This window comes from Rhinolophus hipposideros (genome assembly GCF_964194185.1).
Source record: "Rhinolophus hipposideros genome assembly, chromosome: 16".
Taxonomy (NCBI): domain Eukaryota; kingdom Metazoa; phylum Chordata; class Mammalia; order Chiroptera; family Rhinolophidae; genus Rhinolophus; species Rhinolophus hipposideros.
The window spans coordinates 48,915,148-48,939,119 of NC_138062.1; the positions used below are offsets into that span (position 1 = coordinate 48,915,148).

A 23,972-nucleotide genomic window follows, 5' to 3' on the forward strand; every position below is an offset into this window, starting at 1 on the left:
ACCGAGAGTTGTTAGATGGGCGGGGGGGGGGGGGTTGGGGATAAGGGGAAAGGTGAAGGGATTGGGAGGCGGCTGGTGGCCGCAAGATGGCCTCAGGGTTTTCTGGAAATTAATTTGGGGAACTTATTCAATAATGTTGTAGGGGTTTTGTTGGGTATCCGATGGGCATGCATCCTATTTGGGAGACCACCTCCGGGATGGTGTGGATGCCTGATCGTGGCGTTGTGCACCAGAGGCTAAACATTAATGAATGCCAACTATAATTTTATGTGTGTGATGTGATGGCTGGGTGTGAGGTGGGAGGGATGGTGGGTGGGGGGAGGGGGTTTCACAGTGTGAGGGATGTAGATGGTGGGCGTCTAAGTATTACCTTGTCTTGTACACCTGAAACTAATAAAAAAATAAAATAAAAAAATAAAAATAAAAATAAAAATAAATTTAATAGTAAAAAAAAAAAAAGAAATGGTAAATCTGTGGGTAAAAATAAAAGGCCACTTTTTCCTCTGAAATTTCTTTAAAATATATACAATGGATTAACGCAAACTGTCTTATGGAGTTTATAATGTATTTAGATGTTTTACGTTCACAGGACAGCTATAACATAAGGGACACTGCTAGTTGTGGGAAAGTGGATAAATGGACCTATATGATTGCAAGTTTTCTATATTTTACATTAAGTGATATAACATTAACTACAAGTAGCCTATGAAGAGTTAAGAGTATCTATGGTAATTCCTAAAGCAACCTCTAAAAAATAACGAGAAGAGGTATAGTTAAAAGGCCAACAGATACATGAAAATGAAATTCTAGAAAAATACTCAAATAATCCAAAAGAAGGCAGGAAATGGGGAACAGAAGAACAAAACACACAGGTGATAAAAAGCAAGCAAATAATAAAATACTAGACTTAAATCCAACCATATCAATAATACCATTAAATGTTAATGGACTAGACACCCCATTTAGAAGGCAGTGATTTTCAGAGTGGATAGAAAAGTAAGACCCCGACTACATGCTCCACACAAAACACGTACTTCGTACATAAATACAAGATACGTTGAAAGTAAATGAATGAAAAAAATATATTTGAGGCAAAGATTAAGCAAAAGGAAGATAAAATGGCTACTTTAAATGTATGATAAAATAGACTGCAAGACAAAGATATCACCAGAGGAAAAAAAGAAAATCTTTATAATGATAAAAAGGTCACTGCATCAGAAAGACAACAATAACCATACATGTGTAGGCACCTGACAGCTTCAAAATATATGAAGCAAAACTTGACAGAATTAAGGGGGATACAAAGGATAGAAACAATTCCACAATCAGATTTTATCAGCCCCCTTTCAGCAACTGGAAGAGCTAAAAAACACACAGTAAACACATAGGTGACCTAAACAATACTATCAACCACTTTCACCTAATTGGGATTTATAGACCATGACAGCTAATAACTGCAGACAGGCATTTTTCTCAATTGTATGCGATATGTTTACCCACACAGACCATAAAACAAGTCTCAATAAATTTAAAGGGACTGAAAACATACGAAATATATTCTCCAATAACAAATTTTAATTAGAAATCAGTATTATAAGATACCTAGAGAAAAAACCCAAATATCTGGAAATGAAACAATACATGGTTCAACAGAGAAATCACAAGGGAAACTAGAAAATATCTCAAACTGAAAAACAATGAGGGTACAAAATATCAAAATGTGTGGAACCACTCTCACATAGTCACAAAAATTCTCTATTCAGTCACAAAAAGACACTTTTGCTTTTTAAATCCTAGTCGACACCAATGTAACCCAGTCTGCTGGAGCTAACGTGCACAACGCCTGGTTTAACAGATGCGGACTGGGGGGCACACAATTGCCTTGCACACTAAGTGCGGCTACGCTGCAGGCCTGGACTTCCTCCTGCAGTGACGGGGACCCACTGAGGCAGTGTGACTCCAATGTCACCATCAGTGCTGTGCATCAGGTAGACAGCACAGGTGTCGTGTGGAGGCTGGGGCAGTGTGTGGTGCTTTGTTTTGTTTCATCAGGAGACAGAGCAGCAGGGAGGGCAGGCCACAGAGCAGAGAACACACCAAGCAGGCCTGCGCTGAAGTAAAGGAGCACAGAAAGAGACAGAGGAATGAGAACTGTTTAGGTCACAGCCCCCCAACTTGGGCTCACTGGACCACTGGATGTGACACCCTGCTTCACAGGACAAGCCCGGCAGGGAGCTACAGCAACAGCCGTCCTGCCATCCAGTAATGAGACTCGCTTGGCCCGTGACCCAGAAGCTGCTAGAGAACCGCCTGGTCAGGCTTAGCAAGCACAGTGTGAAGGGCGGAGTCCTGACTCGGCTACTCAGAGGGGAAGGACAAGCTGCCTTCACACAGGCAGTGCTCACACAGGTAGCACCTTCACCTTCCCACGTCACTCACCTTTGACGGTAAGGAAGGGTTTTTCGTGAATGGGTCTGAGGTAAATGGGTCATTCTTCGTCTGTTTCTTGAAGAAGTCGTCAGGGGCAGAGCCACGAAACGGGTCACTTTCTTTGAAAGGATCTCCTCCGAACGGATCTAGAAAGTGTTTTGGAAAGTGAGGGAAAAAGTGCCCCATGAATAAACATTATGTTTAATGAAAGAACCAAAATATGAAAGAATATGTAACTGATGCCATTTATATGAAATTCTAGGAAAGGTAAACCCATAGTGACAGAGTAAGTAGGTCAGTGGTTGCCAGGGCCCTGGGGAGTTGCAGGTAGGTGGCACAGGGTAACCTTTCAGGATGATGGAAATGTTCTCTATCCCATGTGACTGTACACATTTGTCAAAACTCATCTCACTATACACTTAAAACTGTGAATTTTGTTGTGTGTAAATTATACCTCTCAATAATGCTGATTTTAAAAATAATAAACAACGTTGGCAAATCCGTAGAAACGGAAAAGCAGATTAGTGGTTGCTGGGGCCTGGGGGAGAGAGATGGGTAGTGATTGCTAATATGGATGGGTCTCCTTTAGGGGTGAGAGAAATCTTCTAGAACTAGGAAAACAGGTAGTAGTTGCAGAACGTTGGGAATGTACTAAATGCCAGTGAACTGTTCACTTCAAAACTGTTAATTATGTGTTATATGAATTTCACCCCAGTAAAAAAATAAATAAATAGATAAACCGGCAGAGTGATCCCAACACTATGCCCACGGTGTGTTCATTCCCCTCAAATGTGGAATGTGGGTGGCTGGAGATGGCAGAAAGCCACCTTCACCAGGAGGGAACAGGACAGTAGGCTTTCGTGCAATGTAGATGGCCGTCGTCCCCAGTACACACTGCCGCCACCCCTGGGATGTGTGGACAGCAAGCACTACACAGGACCCCTGGAACCTGCCACAGGTGACACAAGCAGGCACAAGTGACCGAGTTGCTGTGGGCATGTCCAATCGCTGGGCTACCAGGAGCTCCTTTTCTAGGCACCAGACTGTGAGGTGGGGGACAGCATCGCTGCCAGGCTCCTTCAGAAATGAACCGCCCGTCTGCCAGGTGGGGGGCGGGGGGGCTGGCAGAGGAGGCTGGAAGGTGTTCCCAGCATCTCAACTTGAACGAGGAACAGGACTATGTGAGGACCAATCCACGAAACGTGTCTTTTAACAAAGGCTTTTGTTTTTACCTGTGGAAGCTGTCTGTTGTTCTGCAAAGGGGTCGTTCTGGAATGGGTCACCTAGATTAGAAGAGAGAGGAATGCTTAGCTCTACAGTAGAAATGACCCTGGCATGTCAAAGTGGGAGAACAGGGGAGGCCACTGGCTGAGGTTTTCCGTGGCGAGGATGTTTCAGATGAAATGAAAGGTATTGTTGGCTGCTCAACACGGGCCAAAGTTGCAGAAAATGTACAATGAGCCAGGAATTCATTCTTCTCTTTCTATGGCACGTGTCACTCCTGTATCTCATCTCCCTCTCATGTCCCTTGGCTACAAGCACACGGGCCGGGGCTGCGCAGTCAGCCACAGTGTCAGCGCTGGAGCCAGGACGAGCTCGGTACGTCTTGAGCCTCAGGAGCTGCCTGGTGCACCCTGGACCTAAGGTCCTTCACTCCAAATCTGAAACTGGAAAGGCTCCCGTTGCCGCACCCTGCCTTGGCATTTTTCTCAGAAACATACAGATAGCCTTCCTGGAAATACTGTTTTGCTCTGAAAAACATGGAGAAACTTAGGAAATCTTGTTTCTAGAAATTCTTTTCCTTAACTCACGTGTGGCTCTGAGTAAACTCGCCAGTTAAGGCCTCAGATTTACGTGGGGCTCTGTCATTCATCAGGCAGTTTCATAATCATTACCATATCTGATTATTTTACCAATCCTGCGAGGGGCGCGAGGAAGAATCTGCCACCCCACTGGTGGGAGGGAACTCAAGTGTGCAGTCTGAGGACCAGGCCGTGAGCTCTTCCCACCTCAGCCCAGCGCCGCGGCTCTTTACTTAACTGGGCAAGGTGACAACTCAAGAGGCCCATGAGGCTCAAAGAATTCCTTTCCTCTTCCATTTCAGAGGGTAGTATCTCCCAGTTATTCTAGTCACTAGATAACCCCAAATGGCACAAACTACACAGCCTTTCAGTGAGAGAGCGGATGCCATGTGAGATACCTTTGAAGGGATCGGCTCCTTTAAATGGGTCGGATTTGAAGGGGTCTTCTGCCTGGAAAGGATCCGGATGCAATTCTTGGGTGTTGTTGCTAAATAACAAGGCTTTATTTTTGAAAGGATCGTCCTAAAATTTTGTGAAGAGACAGGACAGGGATTTTGTTATTTCAGATTTAAAGAAAAGTACAGAATTCCATACCTAACTTGTATATTTCCCCTTTAAGTGGTGTGATCCTAATGAGAATGACTTTTAGAAAAAAATCATTGAAGAAAGATGGGCTTTAGTTAATATTGTGTCGTTAGTAGTGACAAATGTACTGTATGCTAATAACAGGGGAAGCTGGGTGTGAGGTACATGGAAACTCTCTTTACCATCTTGGCAATTATTCTCTGAGTCTGACACTTCTAAAATAAAAAGTTTATTTAAAAATCACTGAGTGGAAGCAACCCAAGCATCCATTGACAAATGAATGGATAAACAAAATGTGGTACCATGTTTCCCCAAAAATAAGACCTAGCTGGACAATCAGCTCTAATGTGTCTTTTGGAGCAAAAATTAATATAAGACCTGGTACTATATTATTATATTATATCATATTATATTATACTACACTATATTATATTATGTTATATGACATTATATTATAAGACCCGGTCTTATATTACAGTAAAATAAGACCGGGTCTTATATTAATTTTTGTTCCAAAAGACACATTAGAACTGATTGTCCAGCGAGGTCTTATTTTCAGGGGAACACAGTATATACATGCAATAGAATACCATTCAGCCTTAAAAAGGAAGGAAATTCTGATACCTGCTACAACGTGGATGAACCGCGAGGACATTACACTGAGTGAAACAAGCCAGACACAAAAGGACAAATACTGTGTGATTCCACTTACATGAGGTCCCTAGAGGATCAGATTCATAGAGACAGAAAGCAGATGGTGGTGCCAGGGGCTGGGGGAGGGGAAGGGGAGTGACTGTTTAACGGGGACAGAGTTTTGGTTTGGGAAAATTAACAAGTTCTGGAGATGGATGGTGGTGATGGCTGCACAACCTGAATGTACTTAATGACATTGAACCCTTAAAGTAGTTAAGATGGTAAATGTTATGTTATGCATATTTGACCACAATTAGAAATTTTTTTAAAAAATCATTCAGTCTGAAAAAAGTCATATTTTTGGAAATGTCAAGAAAAAAATGTAACGAGCCACCCAACTGTAGCATGGGCCTCTTCAAAGGTGTGACCTCCCTTGGTCATCTTTTCTCAGAGAGTGTGTGGGCATTTTAAAAAATGCTGTTTCCACACCAAGGAGCATGCTGGCTATTTACATCCTGGGAGGAAGTGAGTGCTTATGCAGTTAGAATTACTAGAGCATACAATACTTTGCATTATTTTTAAAAAGTGCTTATTTCTAGAAACAAACAAGCATATTTAAATCAAAAGAAAAAGTTTGCTTTTGAAGAGCAGCACATTTTTATAGCAGAAAATGGCCTGAAATGGGGCGGAACAATATACGCGGGAACAAGGCACTTGGTTTAGAAATACTGCGTGTATTTTGGTTAATAAAGATACATCCTCAGTGAAAACATGAAGGTTTCACTGTGATAGTAAAAAGCACAGTGTGCTTCCTGACTCTGGTGAATGTGTGGGCATCTGTGTGGCTGGCACACGAATCCATTATTCTAACTGACCAAAAACAAAAGAGCTGGGGCTTCTGTCAAAAAACAGACAGTGGTTAACAGGGGAATGACATCAAAGGTACCAAAGGAAGATTCCTGATAAAGCTCCCACCATGTGGGCCAGTCTACCTGCAGCGGCAGGGCGGGGGGTGAGAAGGTGGGGGGGCAGGACGGGTTTTCAGAGGCACCGGGCTAATAGGAAGCCATGGACTTTGGAAGAGCAAACCAACACCTCTGGTCTCTGATGAATAGAGAGCGATTTTTCTTACCTGGGAAAGGTTATCTGGAGCCTCCAGCCACAGGGCTTCCCAAAATGGGGAAACCATGCCAGATTCTTAGGTAAGTAAGTACAGAGGTCTGTAAGCACCGCGTCTGGCGGCAGAGCGCAGTTCTGTAAGGACGTTGTGGTGCTAATGACCGCAAGATGGGTACCCAAGGAGCACCTGATGAGGCTCTCAGAAAACATGATGGAGAAGTCCTAATCTAAGGAAGCCTGGGAGCCAGGGGGAAATAAGCTTCTCACACTGCACGATGAGGCAAGGTGTCTGCTCCAGAAAGATCAAGAGGGATCACGATCTGGATGAAGCAGGGAGTTAAGAATGACAGCTTGGCCTCAGGATGGAAGCTTCTAGTTCGTTTTTAATTAGCACTGATTTACTAAGTGGTTGGGTTTCTTTGTTTGGGTTTGGTTTTTTAAATGTTTTCCATCGTTACTTGGAAGGCTGCCAAATACCAGTGGAGAATGGCAGAGAAGAGATTGACTTTAGGGGCTCAGGCTGCGAGCCCCCTGAAAGGAAAGTCATGTCTGCAGTCTCTCTCTCAGGAGCAATGATGTGCTTGAGGCAGCTATTGCTTCCTCCCCTTCAAAGGAGAAGCCTCAGAAGACCCCAGTAACATTCATGTGGTTAGGGGAACCACCGGGGGTTTGGATTCCATTTCACACCGATGCAGAGCAGAAAACTACACGCCCCCTGGAACAGACACCATAACCTCCCCCGTCCACTGACCACCTACCAACGAGCACTGAGCCATCTGCCAGCTCAGGAGATGCAAGTGCAGCAGACCAGCACGGGCTGAGGGTCACATCCCTTGGCAGAGGTAAAATACCTTCGACAACGAGTTCAGTGACCAGTCTCAAGTTCTGCACTTCGTAGGAAATAGACTGTGAAATAGACAACTGTGAAAGGGCATTCAAGGGGTTTCTGTGACATTCCTTCCTTTTTAAAGGGGGCTGGGCAGTGGGATGCTGGCGAACCAGCGCTCTCAAAGAGTCCTGATAGGCAGCTTCTGCCAATTCCTGGGGTGTAAATACACCATGGCTGATTTCAAGTTACAGGTTGAACAACCAGCTTACAAAATTCCTATTTAATAATCAGCGCTGGAGCGTCAGTAACACGGGCTCCCGGGGGCTGCTGGGGGCTGGATGCAACAGACAACCCAGGTTCTCAGGATGAGTTCTCAGCAAGGTTTAAGTCCGGATGACTTATTACCTACTCTCTACTAGAGGCTGATTGAGTACTGACAACAAGGGCAAGAGGCCAGTATACTTTTGATCTAATGAGAGAAGCCATAACTATGGCCTTAAGAATCCTGTGCCTTTTGGAGAAAGTATCATGGAGTGAGCTTACCACTAATTCAGTAAGTTTAGAAGCGCCCAGGCTTAGAAAGCTGCAGCTGCACCTCTTTGGTTAGACTATTCCAGGGAACTAAACCCCTCACTTTCACCCCCCTTTGAAGAGAACTAAGAGCTCTCTCTCCTCTGGAGCAGTCTTGAAACGTTCAGGAGTAAATCAAAAGCCCTCTTCAAAGTGTTCATTAAGAAATGGAAACAAACCAAAAAAAATGCTTTAAAAACTGTATTTGTACAACAAGATAAATATAGTTTTTCTTTCAGACACTGGTTGCAAGTTTCTATGTAACATCTGACGTCAATGTTCCAAGATGAATCGACTATCATGTAAACATTGCCCTGCTTAGAAGACGAACAAAAATAAAAGATAAAAAAAATCTCGGGGGGGGAGAGGGGAAGAAATCACTGGCCACTTGTAAACTGCCACATCATTGCCAACTTTTATCCAAGGAAACCAATCTTATCAAAACCTGCCAAAGGATTTAAGAGTGAGGTGTTCCCTGAACTAGGACAGAACCAAACAAGCTGAAAGCCATGCGAGGGGGCCAGTGACAAAGAGGGAAAGTAAGAGCAGGGCTGCGAAGCGGACAGACACACACCGAGGGAGCCAGACGCCAAGTGGGAAATTCTGCCCCACGCAGTTCATGAAGAATGGATGTTCGTAATCTATAGTCAAGCTGATGTGGGCCCAAGAGCGGACAGAGAAGTGTCAGCTGTTTACAGTTCCACAAGAATGGGGACTCTAAATGGCAGAGGGAAGTGGTGACAGCCAGAGATAGGAGACACATGAGAACATCACCAGAGTCTTCTAAGCAATGGGGAAAGGAGGCTAAGTTTCCCCATAAACTCTTGGGACTGAGTACTTGGCTACTGAGAAAAGAAACATGTCAAGGAATGAACATAAAGAGCTAGGAGAGAGAGAGAGAGAGAGAGAGAGAGAGAGAGAGAGAGAGAGAGAGAGAGAGAGAGACTGTATTATTACAGAGAGGAAAGGAATCCAGGAAGCAAACAGGGCCGGGAGCAGGAAGGCTCAGAGGGGGAGCCCTGGAAGAGAGAGGCGCAGTGCAGGGTGAGCTGCGAAAGGCTCTGGGAGCGAAGCACAACACATCCATTGAGATCAACAGCGTCCCACTGGCGCCCTCAAGAGCACAGAGACACTCTCCTGGGCCAGACTCAATTGGAAACAGCACGCGCCAGGTCTCAGGGCTACAATGGCAGACTCTGGTGGGAATAGGGGGACATGACAATCTGAGGAAAAAGTAACACTTGCTGGATGCCAGCACCCTGAGAGTGCACAGCAACCAGAGAGGCCCAGAGTCAGGATGTTTGAACTAAAGTGCTGAGGTTTCAAATGTAACCAGAATGTCAGGACAAAGGCCAATTCAGAGGTGAGACAGCAATGTCCCAGGAGGGCTGGCATTTTCTTGATCTTTATCAATACATTTGATTTTCAAGGTGCTCCTTGTGGAAACAGACACACACACACACACACATCCCTTCCCCCAATAGTGGGATGTGGGTTGCACAACATGTGAGATCGATCCAAGTCTGGTTAGGTTTGGGAAGCCATCCACATTTGGGTGGTTGGCCCACAGAGATGGAAGTCTTTAAAAAGTGGTTTTACAAAGGAAGCAGGCCTATCCCAGGCTTTGTCCCAGATGCCAGGATGGAGCGTGGCCACGTACTCTGGGCTGCAGGGCTGGTGGGGACTCTCAAAGCAGCAGTGAAAATGAGAAGCACCCTGCACTTGGATAGAACAAGGCTGGCAAGTGCTGGACCAAGTGGGCAGGGCATTCTCAGATCCCAACGTGGGCCCTAATCCCAGGGCTGGGATACATTTATTCGACCTTTACCATGGCTCCAAAACCGCCCCTGTCTGTCAGGGAGACGCCCTCGCTCAGGTCGGCTAAGTTGGTCAGGCTGGCGCCGTGGGCCCCATCGAGCGCCTCGTCGTACTGCTCCAGGCTCCTGTGGGCTTCCTGCTGGCTTTCGTGCAGCTGGGCGAGCTTGCTTCTTGCCTGCACAACAAAGACATCACCAGCATCAAGTGGAGTTCGGTGGGGAAGTCGCAGGTGAGACCTTCTTTTCTCCGACCATCCAACCCCGAGCAATTCACGTGGGTAACTGAATTAGCCATCTAAGGAGTAGATGACCCCAGTCGCCACGTTTACAAGAAGTGAGACTGCTCATAAACCAAGACGATGCCCTTTTCACAGCCCCAGGAGGCCTCTTGTATCCCCAGCCCCTGAGGGAGGCGCACGTTCAAACAAACGTTTGTTGATTCTGAACGAACTGAAATTGGACAAAACCCAGATTTACAAGCTGTTCAAAGTGATACGAGACAGTCACTCTCTTTTATGGGGTGTTTATTACCCCATTTGCTCCTCCTTGTCCTGGAGAAGGCACATGAGGCCCAGGAATGGAAGACAATCTATGAAGTCACACAGACCCAAGTGTGTACCTTAAATGTCTCATACACACTGCGTGATCTCAGGCGGGTGACCTAACCTCTCTGTTTCCTCCTCTCCGAAGTGGACCATTGGAAATGATGGGTAAGACACCCAGGGTCTGGCAGGGTGGGCAGCAGCTACTGTTATCATCATCGTCGTTATTATTACTACATACAGTCACATGTTGGCTCCTATCTAGATTTTACAAAGTCTAAGGGCTGGGGGTGGGGAAAGGGGGCCAGGTAGAAAGAATTTGATAAGATAATCCTATCGATGTTAATTAACAACAAAGCACAATTTGGGCATTAAATCCAGAGTATGTGTTTGTGATTAACTTTTGTCCATAAACTGGCAAAAAAGAGCAAAGAGGTCTCTTTAGTCAAGAAAGGAAGCACGAATAGCCATTCTGGTATTGCCGAGGGCACATGTCACCCTCACTCTGTAGGTGGGAGACCCAAGGACCAGCAGAGAATCCTACAGCCGTCACATAGAGGGGAGCAGGAAAAGAGCCCTCCCTCTGCTGGCAAGCAGCACTGCAGGCCACGTGGCTTTTGTATCGGAGCAGGACCGGGAGGGGGTGGATGAGGGCCCCAAATCTGGTGACGCTCATTCCAGGGTGCAGCTTCCTTGACGTGATGGTCTTCCAATTGCACTGGGACAGAGGCGCTGGACCATGTCCCTGACCCTGACTCTTCGCTTGTGCGAGGACCAGGCTGTCCCCACCCAGCCCCTGCCCACTCCCCGAAAAGGGGTTGTGCTCAGGCGGGGAAGGGGAACGATGGTGAGGCCCAAGTCAACGTGATGCTGGAACATATACTTGGGGTTCTCATCTTTTAACCTCCAGGCCTGTTTCCAAGAGAACATAACGCAAGTGAGGAAACACGGGGCCTCGGCACAGGCAGTTGGCCCTGCCAGTCACATACACCGACATGACAGGACAGCTCACGGCAGCTACTCTGCTTGGCAGAAGCCACCCCCAGAGAGCTACCTGGTTGATTTCGTCTTGCGTGGACTTTAGGGACTTGATGATGGTTTCCAGTTGAACCTTCCCGGCCTGAATGCTCTGCTCCAGCTGGGTCTCTTCCTGCTGCAGCCGGTTCAGCTCCGATTTGGCCCGGTTCAGGTCCTCCTCCTGGGACTTCAGGTCAGATTCCTGAGACTGGATCTGGGTCTTCAATGAGGAAATCTGAAACAAGATGCAATGTGGCTCCCAGAGCGAATTCTCAGTCCTCAGTCCTGGGTGGAGCTACCCCCAGGGAGGCTAGACACCTGGTTTCCTCACAGGCCCTTTTTCCACATCCAAAACAAGGACAGAAACAACAAGGCAGATGTGCTCGCCCCATGTGACTGGCAGCAAGTTGCTTTGGAATAAGGAGGAAATGGAACTAGGACAAGCACAGGCAATCTGTCTGTCCCCAGGGGCTGAACACCCCATTCCAGGCCTTAGAGGGTCTTACAGTCTGCTGAGGCTGCAGCCTCCCTGCTTTGTAACGAGCACTGAAGACAGCAGAGAAGGGAGACAGGCACGCTGGGACCCCCGGGCTGGGGGGCACGGGCCATGGTGGGGTGTCCACATACACGGGTTTGTGGGGCTCGAAGCCGTTCACTTCTGCCACTTGGCGGCTAAGACTGAAGTCAGGCCCCAAATATGTGGACAGTTTTCTAAATGGTATGTCCAACTACTCTCTTAAACCAGCAGGATGTCTCCACAGTGTGCTTCAAGGTCACCATGAACTCCCAGGAGCCCTTGGGAAGCGCCCTCCCCATGCTGGGCATGGACAGGACTCACCATCTGAGTCTCATCCTGGCACTTCTGCCTGACGTCGCTCAGCATGTCTCTGAGCTTGGCCTTCTGCTGATCCATTTCGTCCAGGCGGTCCTGGGCGTCCTGTTTCTGAGCTTCCAGCTCTTGTAAACTGCTTGTTTCCCGGTCTAAGTCATTTTGTAATTCCTAGGGAAGGAGAGTTGTGTGGATTTCCTTGAGACCGGTGAACACAGGCCAAGCTGAGATAACGGTCACAGCGTGAGCTGGAGCCCCCTGAACGTCCACACTCGGGGTGGCGCCCTGCACACACCCACTGGAATATGTGCCTCTCAGCTGGGTGGCCGGGCTCAATCTCTCCTTGAGTCCCTCAGCAGGTATTTACTAATGGCCTAAAAGAGGCCAGGTGCTAGGAGCGGGGCTCGGTGAGAACAGCTCTCCAGTGACCTGCGGCCGGGGTAGGGGGTGGGCTAGAGGCGTCACCTGAGCACAGAGGAGCTGTGATGAAAGGCACAAAGAGACAGCATGAGTACTGTCAGAGTCACGGGGGCATGGAGAGACCCGGACTGCCGCTGCACAGGTGGAGAAGGCCCGCGGAAACATCACTTAGGGCAGACCTGAAGGACAAGCGGCAGCAGCAGGAAGCAGCAGCAGGGATGTGGCTGTTATCTCAGACGTGCCTGTGTTCACCAGTCTCAAGTAAATCCAAAGACCCACCAGAGGGGCCTGGTGGAGGGGGCCCCGAAGAAGGGCTCCAGCGGCAGCAAAGGGCAGCAGGGTGAGGGAGGCAGAGGCTGCACGCGATTCTGCAGTGGGAAGCCCCTGCAGGTCATTCAAGTGTGGGAGTGGGACTGGTTGATTCTCCATTGCTAAAGTCCTTCCAAGTCGGCTGTATCTACAGAGCTGGCCAGTGCAGGAATCCTTGGCCCTGACTACAAGACTTCTAGGAAAAGCATCACAGAGGTGTATGAAGCATGTGAAAACATCTGTGACAGCAAAACTGTCAACAATGCAAATCCCGCCAGGCAGGCTGGCTGATAACTTCCATGGAGCTTGATAACCACCTCAAGCTCCGTGTTCCATTGTGAAATGAACAATGCATGTGGCACATGGGTTTTGCACGCTGGCATTCGTGCAAACAGGAAGGGGAGAATATGCATAGATGTCTCTCCTTGCACATGCACGCGACCTTTCTGGAAGGCCTCCTGGGAGCTAATTGACTGCGCCTCTGGGGACCAAGGGGAGGGCAGGATGCTTCTCGTCTTTGATTTTCAACCAGGCAAACGTCTTGTGGAATGTCTTATCTGTCTGTAAGATAATTAAAGCTGGAATAGAACAGCAGAGGAGAGCGTGGCCTAAGGGGCTGACAGAGGGAGCCAGGTGGGAGGGGGTTCAGGCTGGGCCCAGGGAGAGGTGACAGTGATCTGGGCCAAGTGGCGGCTGTGGAATCAAAGGACGTGGGGGGGAGGGGGGGATGTGAGGGTTCCTGTGAGGCGGGGGGAGGACGGGGTGGTGAGGCTAATCCCCAGGGCTTGCCTGGGCAGCAGGTGGCTGGTGCCTTTTTCAGGTGAAAACCTGAAGGAGGTGCAGGGTCTCCCTCTCCCTGCTTTGAGGACAACCTCACGGCTCTTTCTTCTCTTGAAAGCCAAAACACATCTCTTGAGTTATTTGGGGGAGCTGGGTTCTCTGCTCTCCACTCTCCCTGACCCTGACCTTCAATTCGAGGAACAGCTCTCGAGCCTCACTAGTTTGGGACATCACACAGAATGTTTGAAAGAGAGTTGGTGGAGGAGAATCCAGATATGTGTTTCCCACATCTGAGAAAAGGACAGGTGATGGGGGAGGGACAAACGAAGGAGGAAGAGGGTCAGGCCTGGCGTGAGCCTGGGGGAGCAGGTGGCCAGCAGCCTAGGCCATCAGGAATTGCCCTCATCCTGTAATGGAGACGGAACCATTGAAGAGCCCTGCGGGGACGAAGACCCACCAACTCGTGGTTAGGAAGGGTGCTGGGGTCAGAGTGTCTGAGCAAAGAGAAGACGGAAATAACCCAAACGACCCACAGACTCAATGCAATCCACGCCAGAACCCCAGCTGGCTTCTGAGTAGACACTGACAAGCAGATTACAAAATTCATAGGAAATGCAAGGGATCCAGAGTACCCAACAGTCTTGAAAAAGAAGAACAAAGTTGACAGATTCAGATTTCAAAACTTACTACGAAGCTAGTCACCAAGACAGTGTGGTACTGGAATAAGGAGAGACATACAGGTCAGTGGGATAGAACTGAGGGCCCAGAAATAAACCCACACATCTATGTCCAACTGAATTTTTGACAAGACTGCCAAGACCATTCAGCAGGGGAAAGAATAATTTCTTCAACTCATGGTGCTGAGACAACTAGATATCCACATGCAAAAGAATGAAATTGGACCCTTACCTCACATCACATACAAAAATTAACTCAAAATAAATCAAAGACATAACTCTAAGAGCTAAAACTGTGAAATTCTTAGAAGAAAACATGGAATAAATCTTAGTGACCTTGGACTTGGCAATGGGTTCTTAGATATGACACCAAAAGCAAGAACAACAACAAAAAAAACAAATCAATGAATTGGGCTTCAGCAAAATTTAAAACTTTTGGGTTTCAAAGGGCACCGTCAAGAAAGTGAATAGACAACCCACAGATGAAACACAATATTTACAAATCATATGTCTTATAAAGGACTTATATCTAAAAAACATGAAGAACTCTTACAGCTGAGCTATAAAAAGACAAATATCCAACTAAAAAATGGGCAAAGGATCTTAACTGACTTTTCTCAAAAGAAAACATAGAATTGGCCAATAAGCACAGGAAAAGATGCTCGATGTCATTAGGGAAAGTATTCAGGACTCTGAAATACCGCTCCACACCCAACAGGAAGGCTATAATAAAAATGGGAAATAAGCGTTGGCGAGGATGTGGAGAAAAATCCTTATGCATTCCTGGTGGGAATGTGAAGTGGTGCAGCTACTTTGGAAAACAGTCTGGCGGTCCTTCCAAAGGTTAAACATAGAGTTATCATATGACCTGGTAATTTCACTCTTAGGTGTAGACCCAAGAGAAATGAAATCCTACGTCCACACAAAAACGTGCACATGAATGTTTACAGCAGCTTATTCACAATAACCAAAAAGTGGGAAAACGCAAATATCCATCAACTGATGAATGAATGAAATGTGGTCCAGCCACACAATGGAATATTACTCAGCCATAAAAAGGAATAACACTGACATGCTACAACATGAATATACCTTGAAAACATCATGCTGAGCGAAAGAAGCCAGACAAAAAAAGCCACATGGTGTTATGATCCCATTGGTATGAGATGTCTAGAATGGGCAAACCCAGAGACAGAAAGCGGATTAGTGGTTGCCAGAGGCTGGAGGAGAGGACGGGGAGTGCCTGCTAACTGTTATGAGGTTTGTTTTGGGGATGATGGAATTGTTGTGGAACTAGATAGAAGTGAAGGTTAAGCAACATATTGAATACGCTAAAAAACCACTGAATTGTACGCTCCAAAGGAGTGAATTTTACATTATGCACATTACATATACACCTATCTCAATAAAGAAAGAAAAAAGCCCCTGCCTATGACTATGGGGAACATAACAAAATTGACCTGGACAGCCCCGCCGAGCTCTGGTTTCCAGTGAGTGCAGGGCTGCCTTCCGCTGCCCCGCTGCCCCCCTGCCCCCCCTGCCACCACTGGTACCCTGTCGTCTGTGACGGTAACTCCCTGCACTGCAGTTGACACAGGTCGACCTGACCAGGAGTATCGTGCTTACCTGCACCTCGTTCGTTTTCTGTCTGATGGCCTCTTCCTTTTCTCTAATGTCCTGTTCCAGTGAGTATTTCTCCCTGAGTGTTTACAGATATTTCATGAGAGCACAGACAGAGTGAATGAGCCAACTGTCACCACAGTGCAGACTCTCCCCTCCATGTCTCAAGACCCAATTCCATCCATCTCCAGCTGCCCCTACTCGGTGAGGGCGGAAGTCTAGGAAAAGCCCCAGGGACCATTCCCCTACGTGTGATCCCCTCCCCGGGGAGCATGGGTGGAATGTGTGGATGCGATGACGCAAGGCCCCCCACGTGGCCACAGGAGCCCTTGAGAGCAGAGTGTTTTCAGAGTGATGCCCACGGCGAGAAGGAGTTTATAGACTGAGGGGTCACGAAGGCAGAAGCGTGGTCAGCCTCTCAGAGAAGCAGCCCCTGGCCACATCCAGTGGGAAGAGAGACTGCAGACCCATCGCTGTGAGGAAGTGGATTCGGATTCTTCCCCACCCACACACGCCTGCTTGGGCTGACACCTGACCTTGGCCCTGTGAGACCCTGAGGAGCTGTGTGCTAACAAACGTGTGATGTTAAGCTGCTACATTTGTGGCAATTGGTTACACAGCAAGAGCAAAGTAACATTCCAAATCCTATCTTCACTCCCTTACTGAATGAGGAGGGCCCACTGCTCTGAAGCACCAAGTGCTGAGGCCACAGGGACACACCACGAGCAGCCCCTACCCTCACGGAGCTCCCGGGCCAGTGGGGGAGACAGGTGACAAATCAATGCACAAATGAATACAACCTAAGGGCCACAAAACCTAAGGGAAATCAAACAGGGTAAGGAAAGGGAAGGGCTCTCCAGGGAGGTATCCTGTGAATGGGAGACGTGGTGGAAGAACGTTCTAGATCACAAGAACAGGAAGGCAAAGCTCAGCTGGGGGAGCCATAGTGCGAAGTCTGGAGTGATGCAAAGTGGGGTGGGGCAGCAACAAGTGCCATGAGGGTCTCTGGCCCCAGGGCTACCCCAGCCAACCCCCTGAAGGAGGCTGTGGCTGGCCGCTGTGCACACAGGCGCTCGCTCGGTGGGGCCTTGCCCGGCTCCTCAGCTACACACAGCGACCAGCAGCAGCAACCAGCGTCTCCTCCTTATGGACTGAACGCTCCTATGTTAAACCCTAATCCCCAGTGCGATGGTATTAGGAGGTGGGGCCTCCGGGAGATGATGAGGTGATGAGGGCGGAGCCCTCGTGAATAGGACCAGCGCCCTTATAAAAACGACCCCAGAGCGCTCCCTCACCCCTGCTGCCATGTTGAGTATTCTCAACATGTTGAGAAGACAGCTGTCTATGAACCAGGAGGCACCCTCAGCAAACACCAAATCTGCTGGCACCCTGATCGTGGACTTCCAGCCTCCAAAACCATAAGAAGTGGGTGTGTGTTGTTTAAGCCTCCAATCTACAACACTTGTTAACGCAGTCCAAACACACTGAGACACCCCAAAGGGGCTGCCTCAGCCGCAGGGACATCGCTGTCCCACACACCCTGCCTTCTCCACCACCACCCTGCCCGTGCACAACAAAAAGGCCTTCTCTGGGACACTTGCCAGAAATGAAACAACTGTGACCATCTGAATATTCATTTCCACAAGCCTAAGAACTACCTAACAACACAATGTCCTCTTTAGACCCAACCCACTATGATTGGATCACACTGCAAGGGGAGAGGTGTGTCTCCACGCCTCCATCAGTAACAGCCTACTGGGTCCCTCGCAAAGCTGCCAGCTCGGGGCTGCTCCAGGCCCGGCCTCCTGCACACACCTGCCTCCCACCTTCGCAGGGAAAACACTCCCCGCTGCCAGAGGCCGCACATCTGCACATGCTCCCCTGGCCTGACTTGGACACTGGTGCCTTGTATCCCTGCGTCGCAGGTCCCTTTCCTCCTCCACCTGCAGCCCTGTCTAACAGCCCATGTGGGCTCTAAGACACTGGCCTCCATCTTCACAGACCCTCTTAGCCCTGCCAGGCTGCCCGTGCTGATCTCTGGTTTGGAAGACATGGCCGCCGGAGCCAGAAACAGGTTGGAGGCCATCCTCTGGGCTGACCATGAAGGGGGCCGTTTGGCTTCCACAGGCAGCCGAGGCTGAGGTTTTGTAACCCACCTAACTGCTCCCCCCAGACGTCTGACCTGCCCTTGTTTTTCAGGGCTCTGCTGCACTGAGGGTCCCCAGCTGTGAGAGCTGGGGATCCAGCCCTCTCTGGCAAAGTACTGCTATTTTCATTGTCAGGCAAATAAGCACTCTTTCCCATGGAGGGCACAGCGCCTCTGGCCCTTCTGCTCGGTGCCCCAAAGTAAGGAGAGTGCGCCCTCCCCCAGAATTAACTGGAAAGAGGATGCCACTCTGATAAGGATCACAGGGGCACACAAGAAGTGGACACTTTTTTTAAGCCTGACTCCAAGAGTGCAGACACCCTTCCGAAGCCCTCGTTCACACATGGGGAAACCGAGGCAGTGAGTACAGGGAGTGGAGCTGGAGATCTGGACACGAGGCCCCTCTAACAATTCAGCTGTTGATCCTAAGCCGTTAACTGACCCCCTGAAACTCTGATGCTTTATATCAGATAACAAAGCCTTTGGGGCCGGGGGGAGGGTGTTGGTGCAGCCTGAGACCCCACACACCACACCGGCTCTGAGGACTTATAGACTCAGGCTTGTTAAGCCACTTCGGGAACTCAGGGGAATCTGTGTCCCTTCACTTTTGCTGAACAAACTTGTGATGGTCACCTTTCCAGGCGTTTCCAAAGCCTCCCACACTGCCGATAACACCCTGGAGTAGGGTTCGTGTGAGAGTCGGAAGGGGAAAACGCTGCCATATTCACGTACCTTTGTAGCTGGGCGATCTCCTGACTGATATCATCGAGTTCCTTCACACCAGTGAACTCCCCAGATCCAAGAGAACTTGAGCTGTCCTGAAAGCAAATTCAGACACGGCATTATGAATTATTTATGATACCACACTGACTTCACTACACAGCATGGACTAGGAGGTCTTGGAACGAGAGGTAAAATCATCCATCTCTCCCCCACCCTGAGAACTATCTGGGTGTCCAGACACAGCCCAGGGCCCCTGCAGAAGGCTCACGGAACGCCAGCGCCACCTGCTGGCGGACTGTGGCAGCGACATGAACACAACGGGTGCACCAGTGGCTACTCACCGGAACCGGGGTGCCTCTCTCTGAGGGTGGGACCATGTCCGGTGAGAGGACCTGAGGAGGGTCGATGCCTTTACTGACCTTCTGCTGAATGAAATACATAGCTAACGCGAATTGGTCTTTGCTTAACTTCCCCGTTTGCCTCGTATCGGCCAGAGCCCTGGGAGAAACGTGGGGATGCTAATTACATATCACAGACATCGGATTCAGGATTCAGCCCGAGCAATGAGTACCAGTCATGGAACCCATTCTTGTGAAAATGGACGATAAAAACAACTGGCCACAATGCAATGCCTTTTCTACTGAACTTCCAGCTCTGGGAAACAGTCTTGGCCCCCGACCTGAGCATCGTGCCCAAAGGCTGGCCAAGGAGGGGCTGTCGGGCGCTCCCTCCTGGCGCTATCACGCATGGGGGGTAGACACAATGGTCCAGGACGGAGCAGCAATTTCCATGGAAATGGAAGCTGGGCCAAGTGCACACGCAGATCTCTAGCTGGTTCCTGCAGCCAGTCAGCTGAAAGCCTGGGCTGCTGGTTTTCAAGGGATGACGGCAGCAGCATTTAGGGTTGTCATCATGAGGGGATGGCTGCACTGTACAGGACAATCCCTCCCTGCAGGGGTGTAGCTGCCCAAGTGGCCTTGTGATGTCCTGGCAGACAAGCAAGGCAGCAACTGGACACCCTTGGGAACTGGGAGTCGGCCACTACGGGAAGGGAAGCCTCAGATGACACCGACTCGGCCTCCACGTCTGTGGGAAACAGCTTCCCTTCACTCACTGCCCATTCAACAGTTCTTCCCACTGCGCAGTCACCTGCAGGACCAGCGAGACCATCTCCTAACGCGCAGCAAAGAGAGCTGGAAACGCTGAACACTCAGGCCTAAGAACAGTGTCAGTGAACAGGGCTGTGGGGGGAATGGAGACCTGCCAGAAGTCACAGATAAAGGCTGGTTTAAAAACGGCTTTGTTCTTGTCACAGTTCAGGGGCACAATTTCACACTGAGATTACTTCTCATGGGTCTGCCCACGAGGGCCAGTCCTGCCGTACACCCAGTGCCCCCACAGCAGCTCAGGCTGCTGCCTCTTCTCTCTAGCCCCTCCCCTGCCTCTGACTTCTCTCAAGGATCTTGGGCTCCAAGGCCAAGTGCAGAAGCTCGGTCAGTGTCCACACCCATCCTGACAGCACGCTGACTGGCCAGGTGCCAGACTCTATTTGGGGAAAGGCCTAGGGCCCATTTCCCCCTGTAACCCCCCGTCCTGTTCTCCCCCCTTCAGTTATGCCCCCTTTCCCTGGGCCACCTGCACACAAATCTACACTGTCTGTCGTTTCACTTTCTAGCGGTGACTCTAGAGCTCGCTCTGTCTGCCTTTCCCCCACTCCCTGTACACAATCCTGTGCCCCTTCTGTGATCCAAGCATAGTCACGATTTCACTGTCATTTACATGTAGTTATGCCACTTACAGGTTGAGGTGTATGTTATAAATCACTTCCCTTCACTGTTGCTTCATTTGAAGATCGGGGCATTGTGTCGCTACCTTTGAATTCCACATTTGTCCATTTCAGGTGATAAAGGGGACTATTTTACTGGTTTCTTAAAGGGGGAACTGGGTCTGAAGGGGCTGTGGGCGGGCCACTCCCAGCTGCCTTGGTGACTGACTTAGGGCGTCATGCGCTCCTTCAGACAGGACGGCCCACTTTCGGGGGCAGGGCTTCACCTCACAACATGGACATCTGTGAGTTACTGCTCAGTACAGTACTAACTCACTGCTCGACTTGGAGGGCTCGCTTTTCCAGAATTACATGGGAATTCTCTCCTTACAACGCCCTAGTAAAGGCCCAGGGCTCCGAGGACAAAGCTAGGAAGTGACTTTCACCACTGGCCAGTGACAAAAGGAACCACTCCAGTGATGTGAAGATGGCTCTGCCTAGCCCCCAAGGAAAGTGGGGGTGAAGCCTGCTCCTTGACCCAGCCCTCCCCCAGGAGCTGAGCCACTGACCTGCCTAGGGCCGTAGCCCCACTGCCCAGGGCCGCCCTGCTGGAGCCTTCGGGGCCTTGCCTGCACACTCCCCCAGAGAGGGCAGGGCTCAGGGCCTCCACCCCGACTGTCTGTGGCCAAGGCTGGACCTCCTGCTCGAGTCAGCATTACCACCAGCAAGAACAGGTCCAGCCGTTCAACCTTGAGCTCTCTAGAGGGTCCAGACAGATCTTCCTGCTGAAGAAGAGTGAACTGACATGCACGGAACACGGGGTATGGGCTTTTACACGTGCGCCTCACTCAGCTCCTATCTCCCTGGCAAGAATAAAGTACGGGGCAGGCAAGGCAGCCAGTGCAGGGCTGGAGAGGTGGCCTAACCCCCAGGTCCCTAATGACACCCCTCTGGCCCTTCACACAGCACAGCCTCATTTCCACATGGCCCCCGTGAGCCACTCACAGCCATCATTACACACACAGCGAGGCCCGAATACCAAGGAGCAGACGTCCGTCTACCCGCCCTTACCATATGTGTGCTAGAAGGTTCTGAGTGAGGCCAGAGTGCATGAAGATCTCCTTCACCTCTAGGCCGCTGACATAGCCATCCAGGTCCAGGTCGGTCTTCAGGAATATCTCGTCAAAGCGCATCTTGTCTGCTACTGGTACCACCCAGTTCACGGTTGGCTGAAAGGGAGTTTTAAAACGGTTCATCCTCAAGCTTTTCATCACCTACAAACACGCATGACGAAAGTGCTTTCACGTGCATGTTAGCAGAAAACCCTCCTCAGGACTCCAGGAGCTCAGACAGGATCCCGGCTCTGTAAGCAGGGACACTGAGGCTGAGAAAGGTGAATGCTGATGGGTCCGTCTCGCCCAGCGGCCAGCCTGCACCTCTTTGCACCGCAGCACAGCACCCAGTCTCCTGGTGCTGAGAGAGACGTGAAAACCCAGCAGGTCCATATGCCAATGGTCCTTCCACCCCCCACCACCTGGGACATGCTGGCAACCTTCCAGGAGGGGCTTCGAGTGTGCCGAGCAAAACCCTGCTTACCGCCCATTTTGGAAGACCCAGCTCCTGAGAAGCAGCCCGGCTCCCACTCCAGCCTTCCTGGTCTGCTGTCTTCTGTCTATAAATGCTTTTCGGTAGCTGCCAGGGGTGTCTCAGTGCCCACAATACCAGGATTCTGCACTCCATCCTTCTTTGTCCCTGCCCCAATTCCCGGTGACACAGTAGCCCCCCCATGAGGTGCTGGCGTGCACACAGCACTGATGAGGAGCCTCTGATGAGCACCCCAACACCCTCAAAGAAGGATGCTGCTCTAGCCGGAGCTTGGCCTCTCACATCACCTGCTCAAGTTCGCTTCAGAAGGGCAAATGCCACAGAGGGTCCACCGGGGCCCATGCACCTTCTAATTCGGGGTCTACAAGGCCCCTTGGGCTAACTGATTGCTAACTCTGGATGTGTCACCTTTGACCTTCGGCGCTCTCATGGCACCAAGTTCCACAGCATCAATGCCCCTTTTTCTAGAGACGTTTCTCCTCATCTGCTTTTCCTGAACGATCTCCCTCATTATCCAAGTCTAGCGGGATCCTGACCTGAGCACCAGGAATCCAGAAAGCGAGTTTGGGAAGCTAGGGCACCACGTTACCCAGAATGTTTCAGTTTGGGGTTTCAGGCAGGAAATAGAACGACTGAGTACAGCAAGGAATTGATCAGAAAATTAATCATAATATATAGACCAACGTAAAAGGCAAGGGCTCTGGCAGCAAGAGTTCAGGCAGCAAGCGAGACCTGAGTTCTACTTGTCACATTACGCTTCCCGTCTGCTGTAGAAGCGTCAGAGACATACATACAGGAGCTCTAATGAAAAAGAGGCTTGCTGTCATAAGTCAAATGGCTGGAGCGAGTTAAACCTCAGATGCTAAGAAACCCAAGGAAGAAGTAACAGCAGGTCAGTCAGGCTGAGCTGAGAGAGAGAATGCTTTCTGTCCCATGAGTCCTAAGAAATCACAACAAGAGTCCTAGCATTTGCTGTGCAAACAGAATGACCTTGCTGCCTGATTTCTGGGGTACTGGAGTCCGTCAGCAGCAAAACCCCAATGCCTGCTTGGCTACAAATCTACATGAGACAGACCTCCCCTTGGATCTGGGTCTCCCGGAACAGACTGGCTTTAAAGCTGACACAGTTGCTGCAGGCCCCCAGTGAACAGGAACAGACCTTGGTGGTTGGAAGGGGCTTTACCCCACACCTGGCCACGAGGCCAGGACCAGGCAGCCCTTTACCTTGAGGCAGCAGGCGGGGGCAGACAGGGTATTGCTATCCTGGAGATGAAAAAAGTGGAGGAGAGGGAGCAAGTCAATTGTGGGTCCCTATTCTCATCTGTGATTCTACGAGCTGCCCCTATTCACGGTGAAGGGGGCATACCCTCCCACCCCCACCTCTGACCCCAATAGTGGCCACTGATAAAATCAGTCTAGTTGGGGGTGGGGGGCGGCAGCATGCTCCTGGGATCTGGATGAGGCTGGTCAACCTACGGCCATCAGCAACTTCAGCCCCACTTGCTTCCTTGAAGGAAAACACATCACCACTAACCTAGCCTACGGTGCTTACTAAGAGCTCTTAACAAGAATTCTGCAGACTCAAGGGGGCGCTGGGTCGTCTTGGAAAGCAACAGCTCATGCAGACCTCAGTGCCTGGCCTCTCCCTCTCTCTCGGTCCCCACCCTGCTATCCCCTGGCTCATCCTGCCCCAGTCTTCTCCCTGTTTCTCCAACACACCAAGCACTCCCACGTCAGAGCTCTGGCACGGCTTC

General features: G+C 49.8%; 1 protein-coding gene across 12 annotated transcripts in view; it reads right to left on the reverse strand.

The window, feature by feature from the left end:
- Positions 1-23,972, reverse strand: part of EPS15L1 (epidermal growth factor receptor pathway substrate 15 like 1) — an 87,468-nt gene that overhangs the window by 29,082 nt on the left and 34,414 nt on the right. For all 12 annotated transcript variants that reach the window (XR_013995182.1, XM_081077303.1, XM_081077298.1 and 9 more), the window contains 10 exons: positions 21,685-21,842; positions 19,190-19,346; positions 18,858-18,943; positions 15,986-16,058; positions 12,183-12,344; positions 11,382-11,579; positions 9,797-9,961; positions 4,631-4,754; positions 3,663-3,713; positions 2,440-2,576 (listed from right to left, as the gene is read on the reverse strand). Coding sequence is in view for 11 of the 12 variants with exons in the window: in XM_081077303.1 (XP_080933429.1) it covers positions 2,440-2,576; positions 3,663-3,713; positions 4,631-4,754; positions 9,797-9,961; positions 11,382-11,579; positions 12,183-12,344; positions 15,986-16,058; positions 18,858-18,943; positions 19,190-19,346; positions 21,685-21,842 (1,311 nt within the window). In the remaining variant the exon portion in view is untranslated. The remainder of the gene's footprint in view (positions 1-2,439; positions 2,577-3,662; positions 3,714-4,630; positions 4,755-9,796; positions 9,962-11,381; positions 11,580-12,182; positions 12,345-15,985; positions 16,059-18,857; positions 18,944-19,189; positions 19,347-21,684; positions 21,843-23,972) is intronic.